The sequence below is a fragment of the Archocentrus centrarchus genome, chromosome 19 (genome assembly GCF_007364275.1).
Source record: "Archocentrus centrarchus isolate MPI-CPG fArcCen1 chromosome 19, fArcCen1, whole genome shotgun sequence".
NCBI lineage: Eukaryota > Metazoa > Chordata > Actinopteri > Cichliformes > Cichlidae > Archocentrus > Archocentrus centrarchus.
This window is the reverse complement of record NC_044364.1, coordinates 13274923-13293653: the sequence shown is the minus strand read 5'-3', so window position 1 is coordinate 13293653 and position 18731 is coordinate 13274923. Positions and strand designations below refer to the sequence as shown.

Genomic DNA, 18731 nt, shown 5'->3' with positions numbered 1-18731 from the left:
TGTGCACCTGCAGCATTCTGCTTCTTTTTTGTTCCTGTACTTCCTGCAATATTTTAACCTGATCAGAAAGCACAAAAATGACCATTGTTTTGTTTTTTTAGACACATCGACAGCAATAAGTGCTAAGCACACTGACAAATAGATTGCACTTTCACAATAAAAGTCAACTCTGTTTTTCCAGTTAACTGCCTTCAATACCCTTAATGTTAAGATGCAGCACTGGTAAAAATTTGGTTTGAATTGTCTTTTTTTTTTCTGTGACTGTCACCACAGACATCCAGTCTGTAATTCAATTCAATTCAATTCAATTTTATTTATATAGCGCCAAATCACAACAAACAGTCGCCTCAAGGCGCTTTGTATTGCGGGTAAAGACCCTACAATCAAAAACAGTAATAATCCAAGTAAATAAACTGCAGTACTTTCATTAGTGGGCCATAGGTTTGATTTGACATGTGTTTAGATATTTACATGAATGTGCATTTTTGACATTGCCCCTTTACTGTTCAGTTTCATGCAGTCTAGAGGTGACAGTTCTTTTTTGGGAACATGATGGCCAGAAAGCCGCCATCATCTCTCTCTGTACCTTAAAGCAGTATTTCACTTTTGAATGACTTCTGTACTTTCTAGATGATCTACCCTCAAATATATTAAGACAGCTGCCATATTGATATATGTTCTTTAAGGATTTTTGTTTTTAGCTGTATGTCCTACATTAAATCATTAACAGTGATACTGGCATGAGTATCACTGATTTCTGATCTATGTGGAATATTTTACATATAAAAATATAGTTTTTTATGAGATTGCATCTAAAAACAGTACAAAAGTGTTGTTTTTGAGAAGCTCGGCTGTGCACAAAGAAATTCAAAGAATAAAGACATTTTCCTGATGACATATTATTTTGAGTATATATCACAAAAAAGACAAGAAAACAGGAAAGGTGATCACAGTGCTTAAATAAAGCAGAAATTCTTTGTAAACCTTTTCTATTTGCAACCCTTTCATTCGGTAGCTAAACATATTTCTTTACTAAATAAAGAAACACATAAATAAAGAAAGAAAGAAACACAATCAGATATCAAAGGAGTACGGTATCTGATCTGTACTGGTTGATCTGCAGATTCACAGTAACAAACCTTTGTGGTGCATTAATACACAGACCACCTGATTAAATGGTCTCTAAGGCAGATATGAAAAGGGTTGTCATACTTCACAAGGCAAACAGCAGTGTTTGGGGACAATTCACCAGCAAATCAACTAATGTTTAGTGTGGTGGTAATACGCTTTGCTTGTAAACATCAGGTTATTAGAAGTTGACTTGTTACTGTCAGGTTTATGTTGACTGTCAGTGGTTATTCAGGGCGGTCAATACTGAACCACTGCCTGCTCATTCATCAGGAATACTTTCCTTCCTTCTGCAGTCCATAAAGTGAACGTCTCAGATAATAAAATAACTTACATTTATTTTCCACTAGAAAGGGTGTTCAAGACACAGCATTGGCGTTAGTATGTGTCTTTGATAAATGTTCTTTCATTCACAAATTTTTTCACACTCATTTTGGCCACATTATAAGGTTCAACTCTGCAGTCTAATGTTTTCTTACATGACATCCCACCTGTAATATTTTACTTTACAAACGTCAAAATTCTTTGCTGAGATGGTTGGGAATGTGTAAATAGGGTTTTGTTGTGTTAAAATAGTCACATTACATATTGTTTTGTGTTTCTATTTTTTTTTGTACATAAGTACATAAGGAAAGCAAAATATTTCAGTTTGTATGTTTGATATACTGTACTCTACAATATTGTCATAGTCACATCACTGCTAACCTTTATAACTGAACTGAATAAATTAAAGTTGTGTTAAAGCCAATGGCAACTCAGTTGTGCACAAGATGTTGTTTATTGTCAGTGCTTCTGTTACTGCTGACTCGTCTTGTATGGATGGATAAATCACGGTTAGCTGGCCAACAGACTTGTGATTTACTCCACCTCCAACCCTCCCAGGCTCTTACTGCAGAAGTCTTTAATCACAGACCATTATCTATTTTTGTCAAAAATTGCCACAGCCAGTGCTTTGAATCACCAGGAGATATGTGCATATCTCTGTGATGCCAGTGGCATCTGACAGAGCAGTTTGATGTGTTGCACTATGACAGAAAGCCTAAACATTTTAGACATCGTGAAAATAGACTTTGCTGGCATTTTCCTTTAATAATAAATTAATTTAAAAAATTACAACCTTACAAATAAGGTACGTATGTAGAAGAGCATCTCTGAACACACATGTCGAACCTTGAAGCAAATGGGATACAGAAGGAAAAGATCACACCAGGTGCCACTCCTGTCAGCTAAGAACAGGAACCTGAGGCTACAATTTGCATGACCTCATCAAAATTGAACAATAGAATACTGGACTGGTACTTATATAGTGCCTTTCTACTCGATTTGAGTGCTCAGAGCACTTTCTACTACAAGTCTCATTCACCCAGTCACACACACACATTCATCCAGTGCTCTAAGCACGTTTCTCCAACATTCACAAATGCATATTCATGCTCCAGTGGATGCCTTGGGGGCAACTAGGACTTCAATATCTAGCCCAAGGTTAATTTGACAGATGGATTGTAGAAGCTGGGGGTCGATCTACTGACCTTCCAATTGGTGGACAACACGCTTTACCACTTAAATGGTAATTGTAATGTACTGGTGGAGTGCATGATATTTTCTTGGCACACTTCGGGCCCCTTAGTACCAGTTGAGCATCATTTAAACTCCACAGCCTTCCTGAATACTGTTGCTGACCATGTCCATCTTTTACCATTTAAGACCACAGTGTGCCCATCTTCTGGTGGCTGCTTCCAGCAGGATAATACACCATGTCACAAAGCTCAATTTAAGTAACATTTCTCCCTTCCTCTTTCCTTCTCTTCCATTTCTCTCCTCATATGCCAGACAGGAGCTTTTAAGAGAAACTTCAGCTCTCCTCTCCTTACCACTGATCCACTGGGTGTGGTTAGAGAGGCTCCAGCTGCGCAGGGTGAGTGATGGAAGCACAGACTGATTTATCTCAGCAGCAAATAACTAGACTCAGAGAATGACTAATCACCATGTCTGTGGCCTTCAGTCCTTTATACATGAGAGATGACTGTGTATGTGTTGGGTATGTGTATGTCAGTATAGCATCATATATAAAACTGCACATATTTTGCTCTGTGTCTTTTTCTCTGTAGAGGCAGATAATAACATTGTTGATCCTGTGTATGAGGCACTGCGCTATGGGATGACGCTGGCTCAGATGAGTCAATCCAGCATTGGTAGTATCTCAGAATCACCCTGTCACGAGGTATAAAGACACACAGGCCCACAAACACACACAGACACACACATAAAATATGCTGACAACCTCCATCAGCAAGAAAAAATGATGTTGACATTATTTCCTGCAAGAATATTGTTGACTGTCTGCAATCCTGTCTTTATCATAGGGAGAAAAACTGCAAGATCAACTAGAAAACCAGCCTATACCTGAAGAGGAACACATCCCAGGAAGTAAGTCAAATGATTTCCCTTTAAATTTCTAACTGATATTGAACTGAATACAGGAAATGAAATGCCTCCAATAGATTTTTATTTTCACTCCTGGATAAAACTTTGTCATGTTAAGATCAATTGAGGAGTTACATTTTTTAAAAATCTGAATTTTGGTTTACTCACATTTCTCTGACCTTCCTAAAATATTCCTTTTTCAGCACCAGTTTCCTTCTGTGTTTAGACTTAGAAAACACTCACTCAAACTTAGATATTATGGGCTGTTTTGTCATCACTGTTGGGTAACCAGCCAAAACTCCAGGAAATCACTGTGCCCAGCCAAGAAATAGTCCTTTGCATAAACCCCATTTTTAAAAGGCAATTTTTTATTTTATACTAACACTAAACAAATGAGACTCAGAGTGCCCATGTGTGAGATTTAGAGCTGCTGGTAGGTGTATTTTATTACTTTTTTATGGGGGTAAGTTTGCTGGTTTTCCTTGCTTCTGGCAGCTGGGTTCTAGTTTCACATTGCCTTACTTCAGACTGGTATTGATTGTTTCCTAAAAAACTAAAAGTATTCCTTATTAAAATGTCTTTGTCTACAACTATCTGACTGCCTTCTGACAAAAGGGGAAAAAAATGAGCACCAGGATAAGCAGTACGTACTTCCTGAAAATGATACTGTAGCATATCGTTGATGGATTGTTCCGATAATCTAGAATGTTTCTTTATAAGAACTTTAGCGCATAGGTGGCACGGTGACACAATGGGTAACACTGTTGCCTCACAGCAAGAAGGTCTGGGTGTTTCTGTGTGGAGGTTTTGCATGGGTTTTCTCCAGGTACTTCGGTTTAATCCCACAGTACAAAGATATGCAGTTAGTGGGGTTAGGGTAATTGGTGATTCTAAATTGCCCATAGGTGTGAATGTGAGTGTGGATGGTAGTCTGTGTCTCGTACCCTGCCTCTCGCCCTATGAAAGCTGGGATAGGCTCCAGCCCCCCACGACCCTGAGGAGGATGGATTAATGGAACTTTAGAGCATCTCTATACTCAGCTGAAACATGTAAATGTACAAGAAGAAGAAACAGCCTTTATTGTCCCACAGAGGGGAAATTTGGGTGTAACAGCAGCCGCAGTTATTATAAATATAAATAAAGATATAATAATTCACACTATTAAGAAAAGAATATATATAAAATCAACAAACAATATTAACCTTAATACTACTAATAATAATAACACTATATACAATGTGCATGATGTGCCGGACTATTTACAGTATATTATATATTATCCTACATTGTGTAGGCTATTGTGGTTTTTGTTGGGAGCAGTGATGGTTATAAAGTCTTACAGCTGCTGGGAGGAAGGATCTGCGGTAACGCTCCTTTGTGCATTTAGGATGCAGCAGTCTGTCACTGAAGGAGCTCTCCAGCTCAGCAACAGTTTCATGCATGGGATGGGAGACCTTGTCCATCAGTGATGTTATTTTGGTCAGAGTCCTTCTGTCTCCCACCACTTGCACTGAGTCGAGAGGACATCCTAGGACAGAGCTGGCTTTCCTGATGAGCTTGTCTATCCTCTTCCTCTCAGCTGTAGACAAGCTAAGAAAGAACCTCCTTTTGGACCAATACATTATACAATTTGAGTTCTTAAAGAACAAATGTTGGGCTTCTTAATACATTCTGACATGTTTCTGGTAAAGAGCAATTGCAAACTAAAAGTCAAAGAGTTAAAGGACCGTATTAGCATAATATATAATACAGTGTAGCAGTGGTGTGTGTCTACTTCTGTACTTTTCCCTCTTTGACTTTAGTCCCAGGAGAAGAGATCATCTCTGTTTATACTGCTACCACTTTACAGTAAATGACCTTCACTTCTTGCTTGATGTGTTTGCAAGAGTGACAAGAGCTCTCCCTCTTTCTGTATCTTTTCTTTCTTTCTCTTGCACAACCACTCTTTCTTGAGTTTTCCTCCTTTTTTCTATGTGACCTTTCTTTGCCTCATGTGTATCATCTTTCTTTGGTTTCTTTTCCCTTTGCCTCTGTCTGTGTCTGTCTCTCCAGTGCTCACCCCTCCTGAAAGCGAGAAGGCAGATTCAGAAGAAAGGGTCAGCCTGAAGGTGTGTAGTCAGCATTCCTCTCTTATTTCAGCTTATTTTTCTTGGTACAAATGCACCATGTCAACCCTTTTTAAATTTTCCTAACTTTTCACTGAATTTCATGCTTCCTCAAGAGGAACATGCAGAAAACAATCTTGAAACCTCCATCTGGTTTTTGTCTTTTTAGACTCCAAAACGAGTAGAGGTTCACTCCATTCACACCTACGTGGCGCTCTACAAGTTTCTGCCTCAGGAGAAGAACGATTTGGAGCTGCAGTTAGTAAAATTTCTTTGTTTACTGTATGTGTTTGCTTGTGTGTCATTTATTGTCAGAGTGTTCGGTTTAGAGAGAGGAGAAAGTGTATACCTGGACAAAATTTTACTGACATTCACCCACCATCTGCCTCCCCAGCAGGATGATTGTAGGGGGTTGTGGGGTTCAGGTTGGAAAGGGAGAGCGTGCTGGGAGGTCAGGAAGGACAAACAGCTGCATTGAGTGTATTGCAGAAAAAAAGGAGTCTTTGTATATTAGTAGGTGCAGGAAACTGCTGAGTGTGGAATGACACTCAACACTAAACTGGCGGATACATCTGTGCAAAAAGACAGCACATCAGGCATTTCTTCACATGGAAAGCAGTCCACTCAGAAAGCACACTTTACTTAACATTGTTGGCTTCATCACTTAAACTTTAGTGTAACTCTACTTAACTCTGACTCCAACTTTAGTTAAATGTAACCCCACTTTTCTTGGGGTCTCAGCATACATGTTTATATGTGTACTGTGCTACATCAGGTGCCTCTGCCCCTCACACAAAAACTCAGAGAAACCAATATCTGTTCTAGATTGGGAATTGCAAAAATGCATGATAGACAAATATTCTAATCCATCCATCTATAGAGACAGAGTTTATCAGACATCAGAGACATGTGATGTAATTTTGTTGAGAAGCATGTAGTGACAAGTCAGAAGTGATACGTAAATACTGGTTAGGTCAATCTGTGAAGAGTGTTGTTGTGACTTTTAATGGAAAACTGACTAAAGTACAGATTTAGGCATGAAGCCAGCAAGTTTAGTTGCCTTCACACTAATGGAAAGGAGCATGTTTCAGGCTATTTACAGAGTTATACATAATAGAAGATGGAACAAAAAAGTAGGCAAGTCAGTTTTCTTTATATAGCATATTTAAAAAACATCAAGACACTAATGGTTGACCCGGAGTGTTTTCCATTTGAGGCAAACACACACACACATAAACAGAGGAAGTAAGCTGTAGTGATATATGTAGCAATACCAAATGACGGCAACATCAAGAAGGAACATCAGAAGCTCGATAAATACCAAGGGCTCAGAGAAGAGCTAGAGAGGATGTGGTGAAGGTAGCAGTGGTCCCTGTGTTAGTAGGAACACTCGGGGCAGTGACCCCAAACTGGGAGAATGGCTCCAGCAGATTCCAGGAATGACATCCATGATCTCTGTCCAGAAGAGCTCAGTCCTGGGAACAGCTAAGATACTGCACAGGACAGAAGTGTTTTATATATGGCATGGAATCCTTTTGCCTTATAAAGTATGAGATGCAAAGTGGTCTTATTTAAAAAAATTATTATAACAATATCTTAATTTGTGCACAAATGAATTTAACCCCTTAACACACACTGGCTTGAAAGTGGTCAGTGATATTCAGCCGCTGTATACTGAAAGCCATTTTCAGTATTGTGAATCACAATTGAAAAAGTCTAAATGGTTTACAACTGTGTAAAGACACCAGTACAACAGTGGTTCCTTTGTGATTAGAGTTCATACACAGCAGAAGTATAGTGTCTTACTTTTCCTGGTGTCTATAGGGGCACACATTTGTTGAATCACTATGTGAAGCACTCGGTTTTCACTGTATTTATCTAATACCAACGACAGTTTATCTTTAGTAGTTTTAGTAAAAATAGGATGAAAAGAAACGTGAATGTCAGACTTAGCACTATTGATTTGAAAACAGTAAAAATCCCCCTTACGCACTTCACTGCACTTTGTTCGATCCGCTGTTTTCCCTGCAGGCCTGGCGACAGAATTCAAGTCACAGATGATTCCAACGAGGATTGGTGGAAGGTGGGTTATATAAAAAAAACCTTTATATTTAAATGCACTGAAGTGCTGTTTATCTACTGAATCATTCAGAAGCATTATATTTTCTTTCTTTTTATTGAGCAAGTGCTTTTAGTAAATAAAACATTATCACTACAAATCTCCAGATTGTCTGAATAGATTTGACAGAACTGTGCACAAACACAGCCTTCAGCTCAACATTTGAACTTCTTCCTTTCAAAGCTGAGCTGTTTGGTCACAGTAAGGCTTAAAAGAGCTGGTGGATGAGCTTGAAGGAGGGCAGGTGCGACTGTTAGCAGAGCTAGTTAGCATGAAGAGGACAGATTGCAGTCTGATTTAATGAGACAGCAGAAGATTTTAACCTTCAACAAAAGGACAGACAAGTCTTCAGGTGAACAAAACATCAGGGAAAAGTAAAAGACTGTATTATTCAACACAGTGGTAGCACAGTATTTTTCTACAGGCAATTGTAGTTAACTAAAAAGCATCAGTTAAATTAATTAAAAGATCATCAAGGGGCTCAATTAAAATTTACTATAAAATAGTTTAGTTGGATTTAATGTTTTCTTCATAAGGAGTTCAAACCAAGTTACCTGAGAACAGTCTTTGTGAATTAATTTAAAAACAGTATACTATTTCATTCAAAATGTGTAAATTTATGCAGGACAGACTACAGATTTCAACTACACGCTGCACAAACAGTGCTACTGTTATTTCAACTGCAATTAAAAACATACAAACCACCTTCCAAAAGAAATACTTAAACTCTGCAGAAATCTGCTGTTTCCCTTTATATATGCGTTTAGTTTAAGCAAGGGCTCAGTCAAACCAGCAAAATGGATAAATTTTGAGTTGTGTGACTCCAGCTCTCCTGGGTTTTGCATGCTTGTGTGCCAGAGTCTCTAAAGAGAATAGCAGGGGATTAGTGCTTCACAAATACAAAAATGCTTTTTGGTCTAGTGGCTCTGTTGCTAATTAGGGAACAAAAACTGAAAAATCTCTTTATTTCAGATTTCTTGCTAATTGTGATGGTTCATTCAAATTCAGTTTTCTTATTGTGGTACAAATGTGATGGAGATTTAGGGATTGTCAAAGGAAGCTGCCCCTGAGTATCCTGCTCATGTTGGAACATAAGCAGGCTTGATTTGAAGTAATTTACCTAAACTCATCCATCCATCCATTTTCTTCTGCTTATCGGATCAGCAAAATCTACTCTTATATTATAATTATTGAAGAGCTGTTTCTATTTTCCTCCAGTCTGTCCACCTCAGAAAAAGACAGAAATATCTGCTTATACTAACAGGCTAAATGTTTGTATATGTGTGTCCTTGTTTGGGTGTGTTTACCAGGGGAAAAGCAGAAACAAGGTGGGATTTTTCCCAGCCAATTTTGTGCAGCGAATCCGCCCTGGTGAGCGGGTGTGGAAGGTCACCACTGGTTTCCACGGCAACCGAGACAAAGGCCAGATGACTGTGAAAGAGTCCCAGGTGAGACCATTAAATACACAGTTTTTCTCACACTTTTAATCTATGCAAATGAATGCAGAAAACTGCTGAGTTTGCAGAGGACTGCATGTTATGCCTTTTTTTTTTTTTTTTGCCTCAGTCCAGAAACTCACATTTCTCTGTCACTTGCCCCTCCGCCTGCTTCGTTGTCCTCTCTTCCCGCCTTTCCTCACCCTCTGACACTCCCTCTGCAGATCTGTATCGGGAAAAACGAGGAGATTGACGGTTTCTTCCGGCTGAGCAGCGGGAAGAAGAGGGGCCTGGTTCCTGTGAAGTGTCTGCTAGAAATATGATGGCACTGCTTTTGCCTTGACCCTCACAGGAGTTCGCAGTGATGGAGGAATACTCAGGAGCGTTTCGCCAAAACCTCACTGATCACCAACCACCCACCTCCATCTCTAAAAAAGTGGCAGTGAAAGCAGTGTGAGTGGAAGATAACTCACAACTTTGCTTTTTACTGCAGTTTGAGACTTAAAGGATGCGGGGGCTTCTTTGCAGTTATTTAGAGCTACTTTTCTTGTAGCACAACTTTACTTTTTTTATACCCTCACAAAAGAAATGTAGCATTATGTGGAAGAGGATAAGTGCACAGGAAGTCTGCTTACCTCACTAGCCATCTCCACTCGTCATTCGTTTGTTAAAAAGAAGAGAGGACTTTTTAATTATGATGTCAAGGCTTGTCCAAGCCTAAAAAGACATTGTAAGAAAACTGTCTTAATTTAATTGTTTTTGTAGAGAAAACAAGACATTGTGAAAGTCTCCAGCTGTTTATTGTCATGCGTAGTGCAAACACTTTTTGGTTGGTTGTTTGTTTCAAATCCTGTTAAACCGACTGGATTTAATAGATTTAGCTGAGAGTATAAACCATAATAACTTTTGGATGTGCAGACTGCAGCTCGAATTGAGCACATTTTCCATCGTAATATGAATTGATGATATGGATATGTGTCACTCCTGCTCTGACTAGAAGAATTTGAAGATTCAGGTATTACATAATGTAAAAATGAAAGTCTTCTCTACTACATCTTTTGGTAACAACACACACAGATGCTGAGATTTTTACATTTCAGACTGCTCTCCGGTGGTTAGAATATGGTACGTGTGTGCTCTTCACAGCTCTGATGTGACAAATGCTTTGTGTGCACCTTGGGGAGTTTCTTTGTCAGTATGCCCTTCAATCGCACTTTCTGTACACAGATTTCATAATTCACTCTGTTCAGTGTAGCCCAAAAAAAAAAAAAAGAGTCTGCTTCCTGTCATTATATACCAAGTGTTGTCTATCTGTATGTAATGTCCTGTAATATCCGCTGTCATATCTAGCTGTGCACTTCAACACAAGGATGGCGTTGCTGTTAGGAGTTTTTGACATGCTCGCTTTTCCTCCTGGGCAGAGCAAAGAAATAATCCAGGATGATTTATTAAACTCTTCCAACTTTCAGTCTTTTAGAAACCCATGCACCAAACCTCAGCGGCAAAAGGTTAATTCTTTAAATCAACAGCTAAACTTTCTCCCAGCGCACATAACTGATAAGTGGTGAGGAAAGATGATAAAAGGCAAAAACACCTCACAACATTAGGTTTCATTAAAAACAATAAGGCAGTTACAAACTGCCTTGGTTGTGGCAATAACTGTAAATACATTTATGACAGTATTTGTAAATAGCCTTAAAAATATTGTATAGACTGGCTCTGAATAGCACTCTGATTAAGAGGTTTGCAGCTATCCAGAAACCAACTAAGGGCATTAATTTCACACTTATAACTTAGAAGAAATTACTATTTATTGTCTTACTTATATATGTATGCATCTCTTTGCTCAATTAACAACTATCCCTGTCAGCACAAGTCTTTTAAGATACTATGCACAACAGTTCTAGTCACTCACTTTATTTTATACTCAGCTTATTTCCAATATAGCCACACATGTGTCAGCGTGCTTTTGCAAGGATATGAATTGGCATTTCTTTTTACGTCTTAAATCAGTCTGCACCATGCTACTCTTAAACATTATCGTCACAGACTAGAACCAAAATTGGCTCAGGATCAGTATTACCAGGTGAATCTCAAATCTAAATGCGCACTACCAGGCTAGTTCTCTGCATGGCTAGCTACTCTGTGATCTTCACAGCTCTCAATAAAGTCAAATGAACTCTCACGTGCTGTCTTTTTTTCTTTCTTTGTTATCAGGTGTTGTGCAAGAAAGAGTGTGCAGAGGGAGGATTTAGTTTGTGCAGCACTAGTTCTTTGCAAATTTGTGGTTTTGTCAACAGAGGCACCAAACTGCTCCTTTAATTTAGGGCCTTTGACTCTTGAGCAAAGCGTTGGGTCTTCTCAGTACACTTTTATATCACTAAAAATTAGAACCATCAGGAGCTGTTAACTTGACAAAAAGATCAAACTGCAGTTGTTTTTTTTTAACTGCCTTTTACCTCATAAATTTCAAATTAAAAGAGGGCTGGTGCTTTAAGGAGCTGTCAGGTCATTTCCTGAAGAAGAAGAAGCATAAACTGCATATGAAAAATGAATTTAGTCTTCATGGTGTTACCCGTTGGCTTGTGAAGCCCTGCTTTGACCGCATCAACTTAAGCCTTTTGGCTGCTGCAACAAAAAGGCATCAACACCACAAACATCTTGGAGAGGTCCTCTTCCTTATCCTGAATTCCCTCGGCTCATCTGCCTGCGTTGGCACCCACTGTAAAGTTGGTAATTTTAACATCAGAGTCAGTGATTGGCTATCTATGATGACCCAGAGACAATGCCAGGAGCCAAGCCCCGAATGTTGTGGCTTTATTAGAAGTAGCAATACCAGGCACAATATTAAAGTACTTATTAAAGCCACACTTTTTCTTGCTGGTTGAAGTGAAGTTGTGATTTACTGGCTATAGGCTTCAGTTCAATCATTTACGAAATAATTAAGATTCTCAGTAATTTTCTGTGTTAGCAGGTCTATGAGAGCAGTGCTTTAAGCAAAAGCTACCAAGCCTGTGTTTATCAAGGGTAACTATAGCATTCTACATTAGCTAATTTGTAGAAAATATAAAGCCAATGGGAATGTTGCCAATTTTGAAGAAGTTTTGTAATAAATCTAAGAATTGGGCACAATTTTGCCCTGGTGGTTGAATGAAAAGTTTTTAAAGTTGCTAAAACTACAATCGGGGGAAGAAGGAGTGACTAAATCCATTCAACAGTTGTCCTACACACTCTGGGGACCATGAATATTATACAATATAATGCCACAGCAATGAAACAAGTACTTACTGAGATGTTTCACTCAAACATCCATAAAACCATTACTTTTTATGGCTAAGAATCCATAGAGAAAACTATTTATTTTCCCCCATCCACCCACTTTTGCCTTGCTATGTGCTAAAAAGCATTTATTTAAAGCCAAAAATATGTACTTTAACCTCACATTCACTGGGTAATTTCACACCTAAATTTATATCATTCATCCAAACAGAATGTCTCCCTTCATGGCCACATCATTCAAGTACATCGAGAGCTTTAATTAGAGGTGACAGTGCAGCGCCTGAGATGACTGCTTGTTCTTAATGACCATAAATAATATGATTAACTCCCAATAAAATTAATTGGCAACTGAGGGGCTGCTGGCAGACCATATACTAAGCTGGCAAAGAGAGTGTTGTGTGTCTGTGCGTTTGTGTGTGTGTGTGTGTGTGTGTGTGTGTGTGTCCCTGCTGTGGTGCAAGAAACATTTCTCAAATCATGACCCAGTTCTGTTATCAAACTGGATCAAATGTGATTTTCGTCTCTGCAGAGAAAGAGACGGAAATGTGTGCGACTGGCAGCACATCAAGCCATGCATGCATTTCAGAAAACTGCTGACTTTGGTGCTCCAGCGCTGCTCTCCACTTTACTGTATCACTCTGCTCTCTCGCTTTCTTTATAATGAGCCGAGGAAGTTGAAGTCCTTTTTGGAAATTCTCTTTGTGTGGCTCGAACGGCAACAATAAGCAGAGAATGTACAGCTTAGTGGTTGTGTCTTCCTTAACAAATTATATTCACTCTGCTTTCACGCCACATCCATCAACAGCAACGCTGAAGTGTTCAGCTTGGGGCCACAAATCTACACCATGTATATCAAAGAGACGGCTCCTAGCCCAGAAAATCATATGAAATGGCTCATTAAATGTGTGATTGGCTACACGATCCTTTCTTGTCCAATAATTTTCACACATACTTCTATGCATCTTTTGAAAGTGAGCAGCAGCAGCTGGGCAAATGCACAGCAGGGGCGATGAACACCACATACGGGCGTTGACAGGAAGCAGGAATATAACAGAGCAAATTCTAGAAGAAAATCCATGCTCAAAATAGCAATTGATAATAAAGCCAGGCAGGAAAAAAGGAATGCACTGTCAGAGGAAAATAAAGCTTTCTGGTGCTTGCTGACACCTTACAAACCCCTGCATCAAATACACAAAATAAAAATAATCTCCAATCCCTCACTTCTACTAAGTCCACAGGCGAGGATATTATCATACAAATTTGTGGAAGGATTGCACAATAAAACTATCCCTTCAGTTTATGAATTACACATTGTATTGGGCCCACCTTGTGGATGCGGTTCAGCCAGTCAACTCAAATGGTGCAAGTATATTATATAAAAACATGTATGCACAAAGTGGATTCTTGAACTGGGGATCAAGTTGATGAAGTGCTGAGCTTTATTAACAGTGTAGTGTAGAAACAAAGTGAGCAAAGTAAGAAAGTTTTCGCAGGACTCTACATGGCAGTGTGAAAAACTAATTACACCCCATAGTTCATTAGCTTGTTGAACCACCTTTAGGGAAGTAACCCTTTTCTGTATGGCTTTATCAGTCTCTCATATTGTTGTGGAGGAATGTTGGCCTACCGATAGGTCAGGTGTTGGTCTGTCTGTCTGTGTGTTAACAGGATAACTCAAAAAAATGTGAATGGATTTTGGGGGTGGCACAAGAAACAATTGATGAAATTTTGGTGGTGATCTGGCTCACGATCTGGATCCGGGATTTTCTAAAAGGATTCTTTATGATTGTGAGACAATATTCATATATTTGTGTATAACCTTATGGGAATAAGTCTGAATCCTCTAAAAAGAATTAAGGTGGGACATGACCATATCATATCATATAGCAAAGTTTGTTCCTGATTGAAGGAGGATTCTGGATCTAATGATCCAGAATCAAAAGATGATTCAGTCCCAACAAATCAGGCCAGTGACATGCAGCTAACACCAAAATATAGCTGAACCTGTTGGAGTATGACAACATTGGGTGGTAGGTATTGTGGCGTAGGATCGGCACATAGAAAATCTAGGGTGGGCGAGGTATGTGCTCCACTGAGTGCCATTCTAGAGATATGTGGACATTTGTTTATGCACAGCTCTTTTAAGGTCCCACCACAGCATTTCAGTCCTGTTGAGGTCTGGGCCATTTCAACACCTTGATCCTTTTCTTTTTTTTTTCAGCCCGTCTGTTGTAGATTTGCTACTTTGCATCACTGTCCTGTTCTATGATCCAGTTTCAGCCAAATTTTAGCTGTCGGACAGATGGCCCCACATTTGACTCTAGAATATTTTGGTATGTAGAAGAGTTCATGGTCCATTTATTAACAGCCAAGTACTGGGTCCTGTGGCTGCAAAACAAATCCAAATCATCACCTCTCCACCTCCGTGTTTGACAGTCAGTATGAGGTGTTTATGCTGTGTTGTAGTGTTGTATATTGTGGCAAAATATCTCCATTTTGGTCTTGTCTACCCAAAGGACATTGTTCCAGAAGTCTTGAACTTTGCAAACCTATGCAGGCCATGTTCTTCTTAGAAAGAAGAGGCTTTCTTCTGGCAATTCTTCCAAGTCATACTTGTTCAGTCTAACCTAATTGCACTGTCACGAACATTTAACATGCTAACTGAGACCTGTAGTGTTTTGTTTTTTTTTTGCAGGTGATCTGAGCAGTGCACAGTCTGACCTTGGGATGAATTTGCCGGGACCGCCACTCCTGGGAAGATTGTAGCATTGTGTGAATACACACCTGAATGCTCCAGATCAGCAAACTGCCAAAACTTCTGCTTTTATAGAGGTGGTTACACTTGCTGATTATCATTTAATCACATACATTTGATTAGCAGTGCCTGGCTGCTACTCACCTTCTCAGGTCTCATGGAACCAGTAAAGGTGTACTCCGTTTTTCACAGGACTGTTTGCAAAGTGTTCATTGGGTATAAGCTGCACGTATGTTGGCAACTAGAAGGGGTAACCTATAAAATCCAAACCCAAACTGACTGTTATTGTATTTAGACTTAATTATCATTATTATTTGTTATTTTTTCTTTTCAAAGGACTTTGGAGCCTCTTTAACATAATAACAAATTGCATAACAAACTGGCCTATTGTATGAACTTTTAAATTAGTGTATAAAACTAATTTGCAAACTATGGCTTACATTAAAATTTGTTTCCCAATCTATGCTGTCGTTGTAGGTCTTTCCACTGCATTCATAAGTGATTCGCTGTAATGGTTTCTATCTCATGTTTGACTTTGGGAATGCAATGTGCCCCAGGTTTTTACAAATTACTACTTAAAACATCTGCAACTGCAAAGTTGGTGATAATTCTCTGTTTTCTGTTGGTTTGCCAGTAAGAGCACTGTCATTACTGTGCTTGTAGTCATGTGAACGACAAAAAAGGCTACTTATTATAGCAGTTTTAAATAAAATGAGAAGCTCAGCCTTATTCATATAGCACAACTTCCTGTTCTCAAAGAGGAACACAAAACAAAAATATTTATAGCAATCTTGCAAATCATTAAAAAGGTAATGATGACATATCTGTCATGTCTGTTATGTGTCTTTCCTCCTCCCTGTCATATGCAGTCAACACCCCCTGGTTACAGTCATGTTTACAGTCAGGCCCCCAGCCAACTGGACCATTAAAAATGGAGAAGGTACATGGAGGCTGCATGTTTAATGCATGGTCTCATCTCCTGCCACCGAGGCTACCTCCGCTTTCTCAAGATGCTGCTTTCACAAACACACTTTCAGTGACAGGAACGAGCATCACATGGCAAAGTCCTGAGGTAAAATATGGCACAATGAGTTCAAGGGCTTTAAGTCTAGTAGAAAGTCTCTGAGTAAATCTCAGAGGTTGAACAGGACAGAGAACGTAGGCCTGGGGGTGACACATGAAAGATGTCTTTGAAGCATGCTACACTGGGAATGGTAGATTTAAGGAATCACAAATGACCCATAGCCTCTATTGAATAGCTATTTCAGGGAGGCCCTGGGTGATTTCTTTCTTATACATAATAAAAAGAGATCAAGCAAGCTTTATCTATGAGGAACTGATTAAGCATTAAGCATTAAACCACCACTCTGTGAACAGTTTCCATAATGGTCCACAGCCCATAGCTCTGAAATGACCCCTTCCAGCCAGACCACATGAATAATTGTATTTACAGTTACATCTTTTAAAAGTATTACAAAAATCAGGAATGTATAAGCAGTTTAAACCCTAAGAAAAGTTTCTGTTGTACAACATATTTTTGGTTGCAGTGTAGTTATTACAGTCTCACCAAATCCTGTGCGCTGAGGTAAATATCTACACCGGATGCTGGTCTGTGTTCCAGATGTCTGTTTCTTTGCTTATGACAGATGTTTCTCTGAATTAAGCCCATGACACTGAATGAAAACACAACACTGTGTTCCAGTCTTGCAGATCCACCCCACCTCCACACCTGCTCTCAGGCTCTTTGCTCCACACTGTCACTCCACAACTGCACGATGTAAGAGGATTAAACTTCACAGCACTTCACCCAATGCACTCTTAAATCAGTGATGACATTTTTTTTCTCTCTCTCTTACCTCTCTGTCTTTAGCCTTTAGACTATAATGTAGCTTTGATATGACTGGTGGCCTCAAGACTTGTCTGGAAAAGAAAAATCTAGGAAGGTCAAGCAGCACAATCAAAAGATGAGATGTGGACAGTGTTTTCATTTATCTATTTCTTTTGATCAAGAAATTAAAAAAAAAAAAAAGAAGGTTAGTTTGATTTGTTGTTGTTGTTATTGTTATGATATTTCAAAATTCTGTTTGCAAAAAGTGTCTCAGACTTAAACAAAATTTACTGCATAAATATGACCTAAACCATAACCAGATTTTAACCCTGTAATGCCAATTGTATCATTTCATACAGTACACAAGTGTTTGAGACCCCTACATTGTCAGTGTGTGTATATAATCAGACACATGCAGTGTTACTGTGAGCAATAAATTGCACAAAGCTACCAGATGTAGCCACAATTATTAATTAAAACTCATATATGCAAATTGGTGTTTAATTTAATTCTTTCTTTTTTAATTTCTCAGAAGGTTCAAAAAGTTTGAATTTTCTGGCAATTATTTCATGGTTCAGGCTGTGCAAGGTAAGCACAGCTGGAAAACCAGAGAGACAAAGAAATTTGACGAATAAGTAATTCTAGATCTGTGAGGGGCAAAATTATGTGTAACTTCTGCCTTCAATATCTTGTTTATCCCCCTCCTTGTGCAGAAATAAGTGCAGCTAAATGTTTGGGTTTATCAGTCCTGCACATATATCTGGAGGAACTTCAGGTTATTCCAGTGCTCAAAGCAGCTTTAATCCTGGAATGTTGGTGAGTTTCCTCACATGAACCATTTGCTTCAGGTCCTTCCAATATTTCTGTTGGATTAAGGTCAGGACTTTGACTTAGCTATTCTGAATGACTGATTTTATTCTACTTTTCTTTTTTTTTTTTTTTTGCATTTTTAGCCACAGCGGCTTTTATCGACAGTGGAGAGAGACAGGAAATGGGGGAAAGATACAGGGGAAGACACGGGGACAAATCGGCGACAGGTTGGGACACGATCTCGCGCCGCCCGTACTGCAACGCAGCATATGTATGTGGTCGCCGGCTTCACCACTAAGCCACCCAGGCGCCTACTTTGATTATTTTTTGGTAGAAAACCTGTGTGCTGAGGGTTGTTTTCTTGCCCACTGTGCCACTTGCCAAAGTAGCATGACCCACTTTTTCTTGAGATGCATGTTTATGGAGAAATATCTTGGAATTTTGCTTTAGAATTGAACGGTATAATTCCAAACAAATAGCTTCTTTAATTATGGTAAGCTGGCCCAGATGCAGCAAAACAACCCAATGCTGAATTTCTGTTTCAGTTTGTCTCACTGTAGATCGGTGGAGACCAAACTCTTAAAATGTAGAAGCAGAGTGTGAAAAACTAAGTACACCCTTACTGCTTCCATAGGAATTAAGAGAGTAAGTAGCAGCCAGGTGCTGACAATTGAATGCACTTGATTAACTAATCATAAGCAAGTGGGAGCACCTATATAAAAGCACGTTTTGAGAGTTTACAGGTCTGGAGCATTTAGGTCTTCCTTTGCCAAGGAAGAAAGACATCAATCATGATCTTAGAGAAGCAACTGTTGCTGTCCATTAGTCTAGGAAAGGTTTTTAGGCC

General features: G+C 39.1%; 1 protein-coding gene across 1 annotated transcript in view; it reads left to right on the top strand.

Moving 5' to 3' along the window:
- LOC115797916 (SH3 and cysteine-rich domain-containing protein 2-like) overlaps positions 1-11397 on the top strand; it is a 42383-nt gene extending 30986 nt beyond the window's left edge. The window contains 8 exon segments of the mRNA XM_030754490.1: positions 2959-3043; positions 3237-3349; positions 3492-3555; positions 5605-5660; positions 5827-5915; positions 7689-7740; positions 9087-9224; positions 9437-11397. Coding sequence (XP_030610350.1) covers positions 2959-3043; positions 3237-3349; positions 3492-3555; positions 5605-5660; positions 5827-5915; positions 7689-7740; positions 9087-9224; positions 9437-9535 — 696 coding nt within the window. The 3' untranslated portion in view covers positions 9536-11397.
- The last annotated feature ends 7334 nt before the right edge of the window (positions 11398-18731 follow it).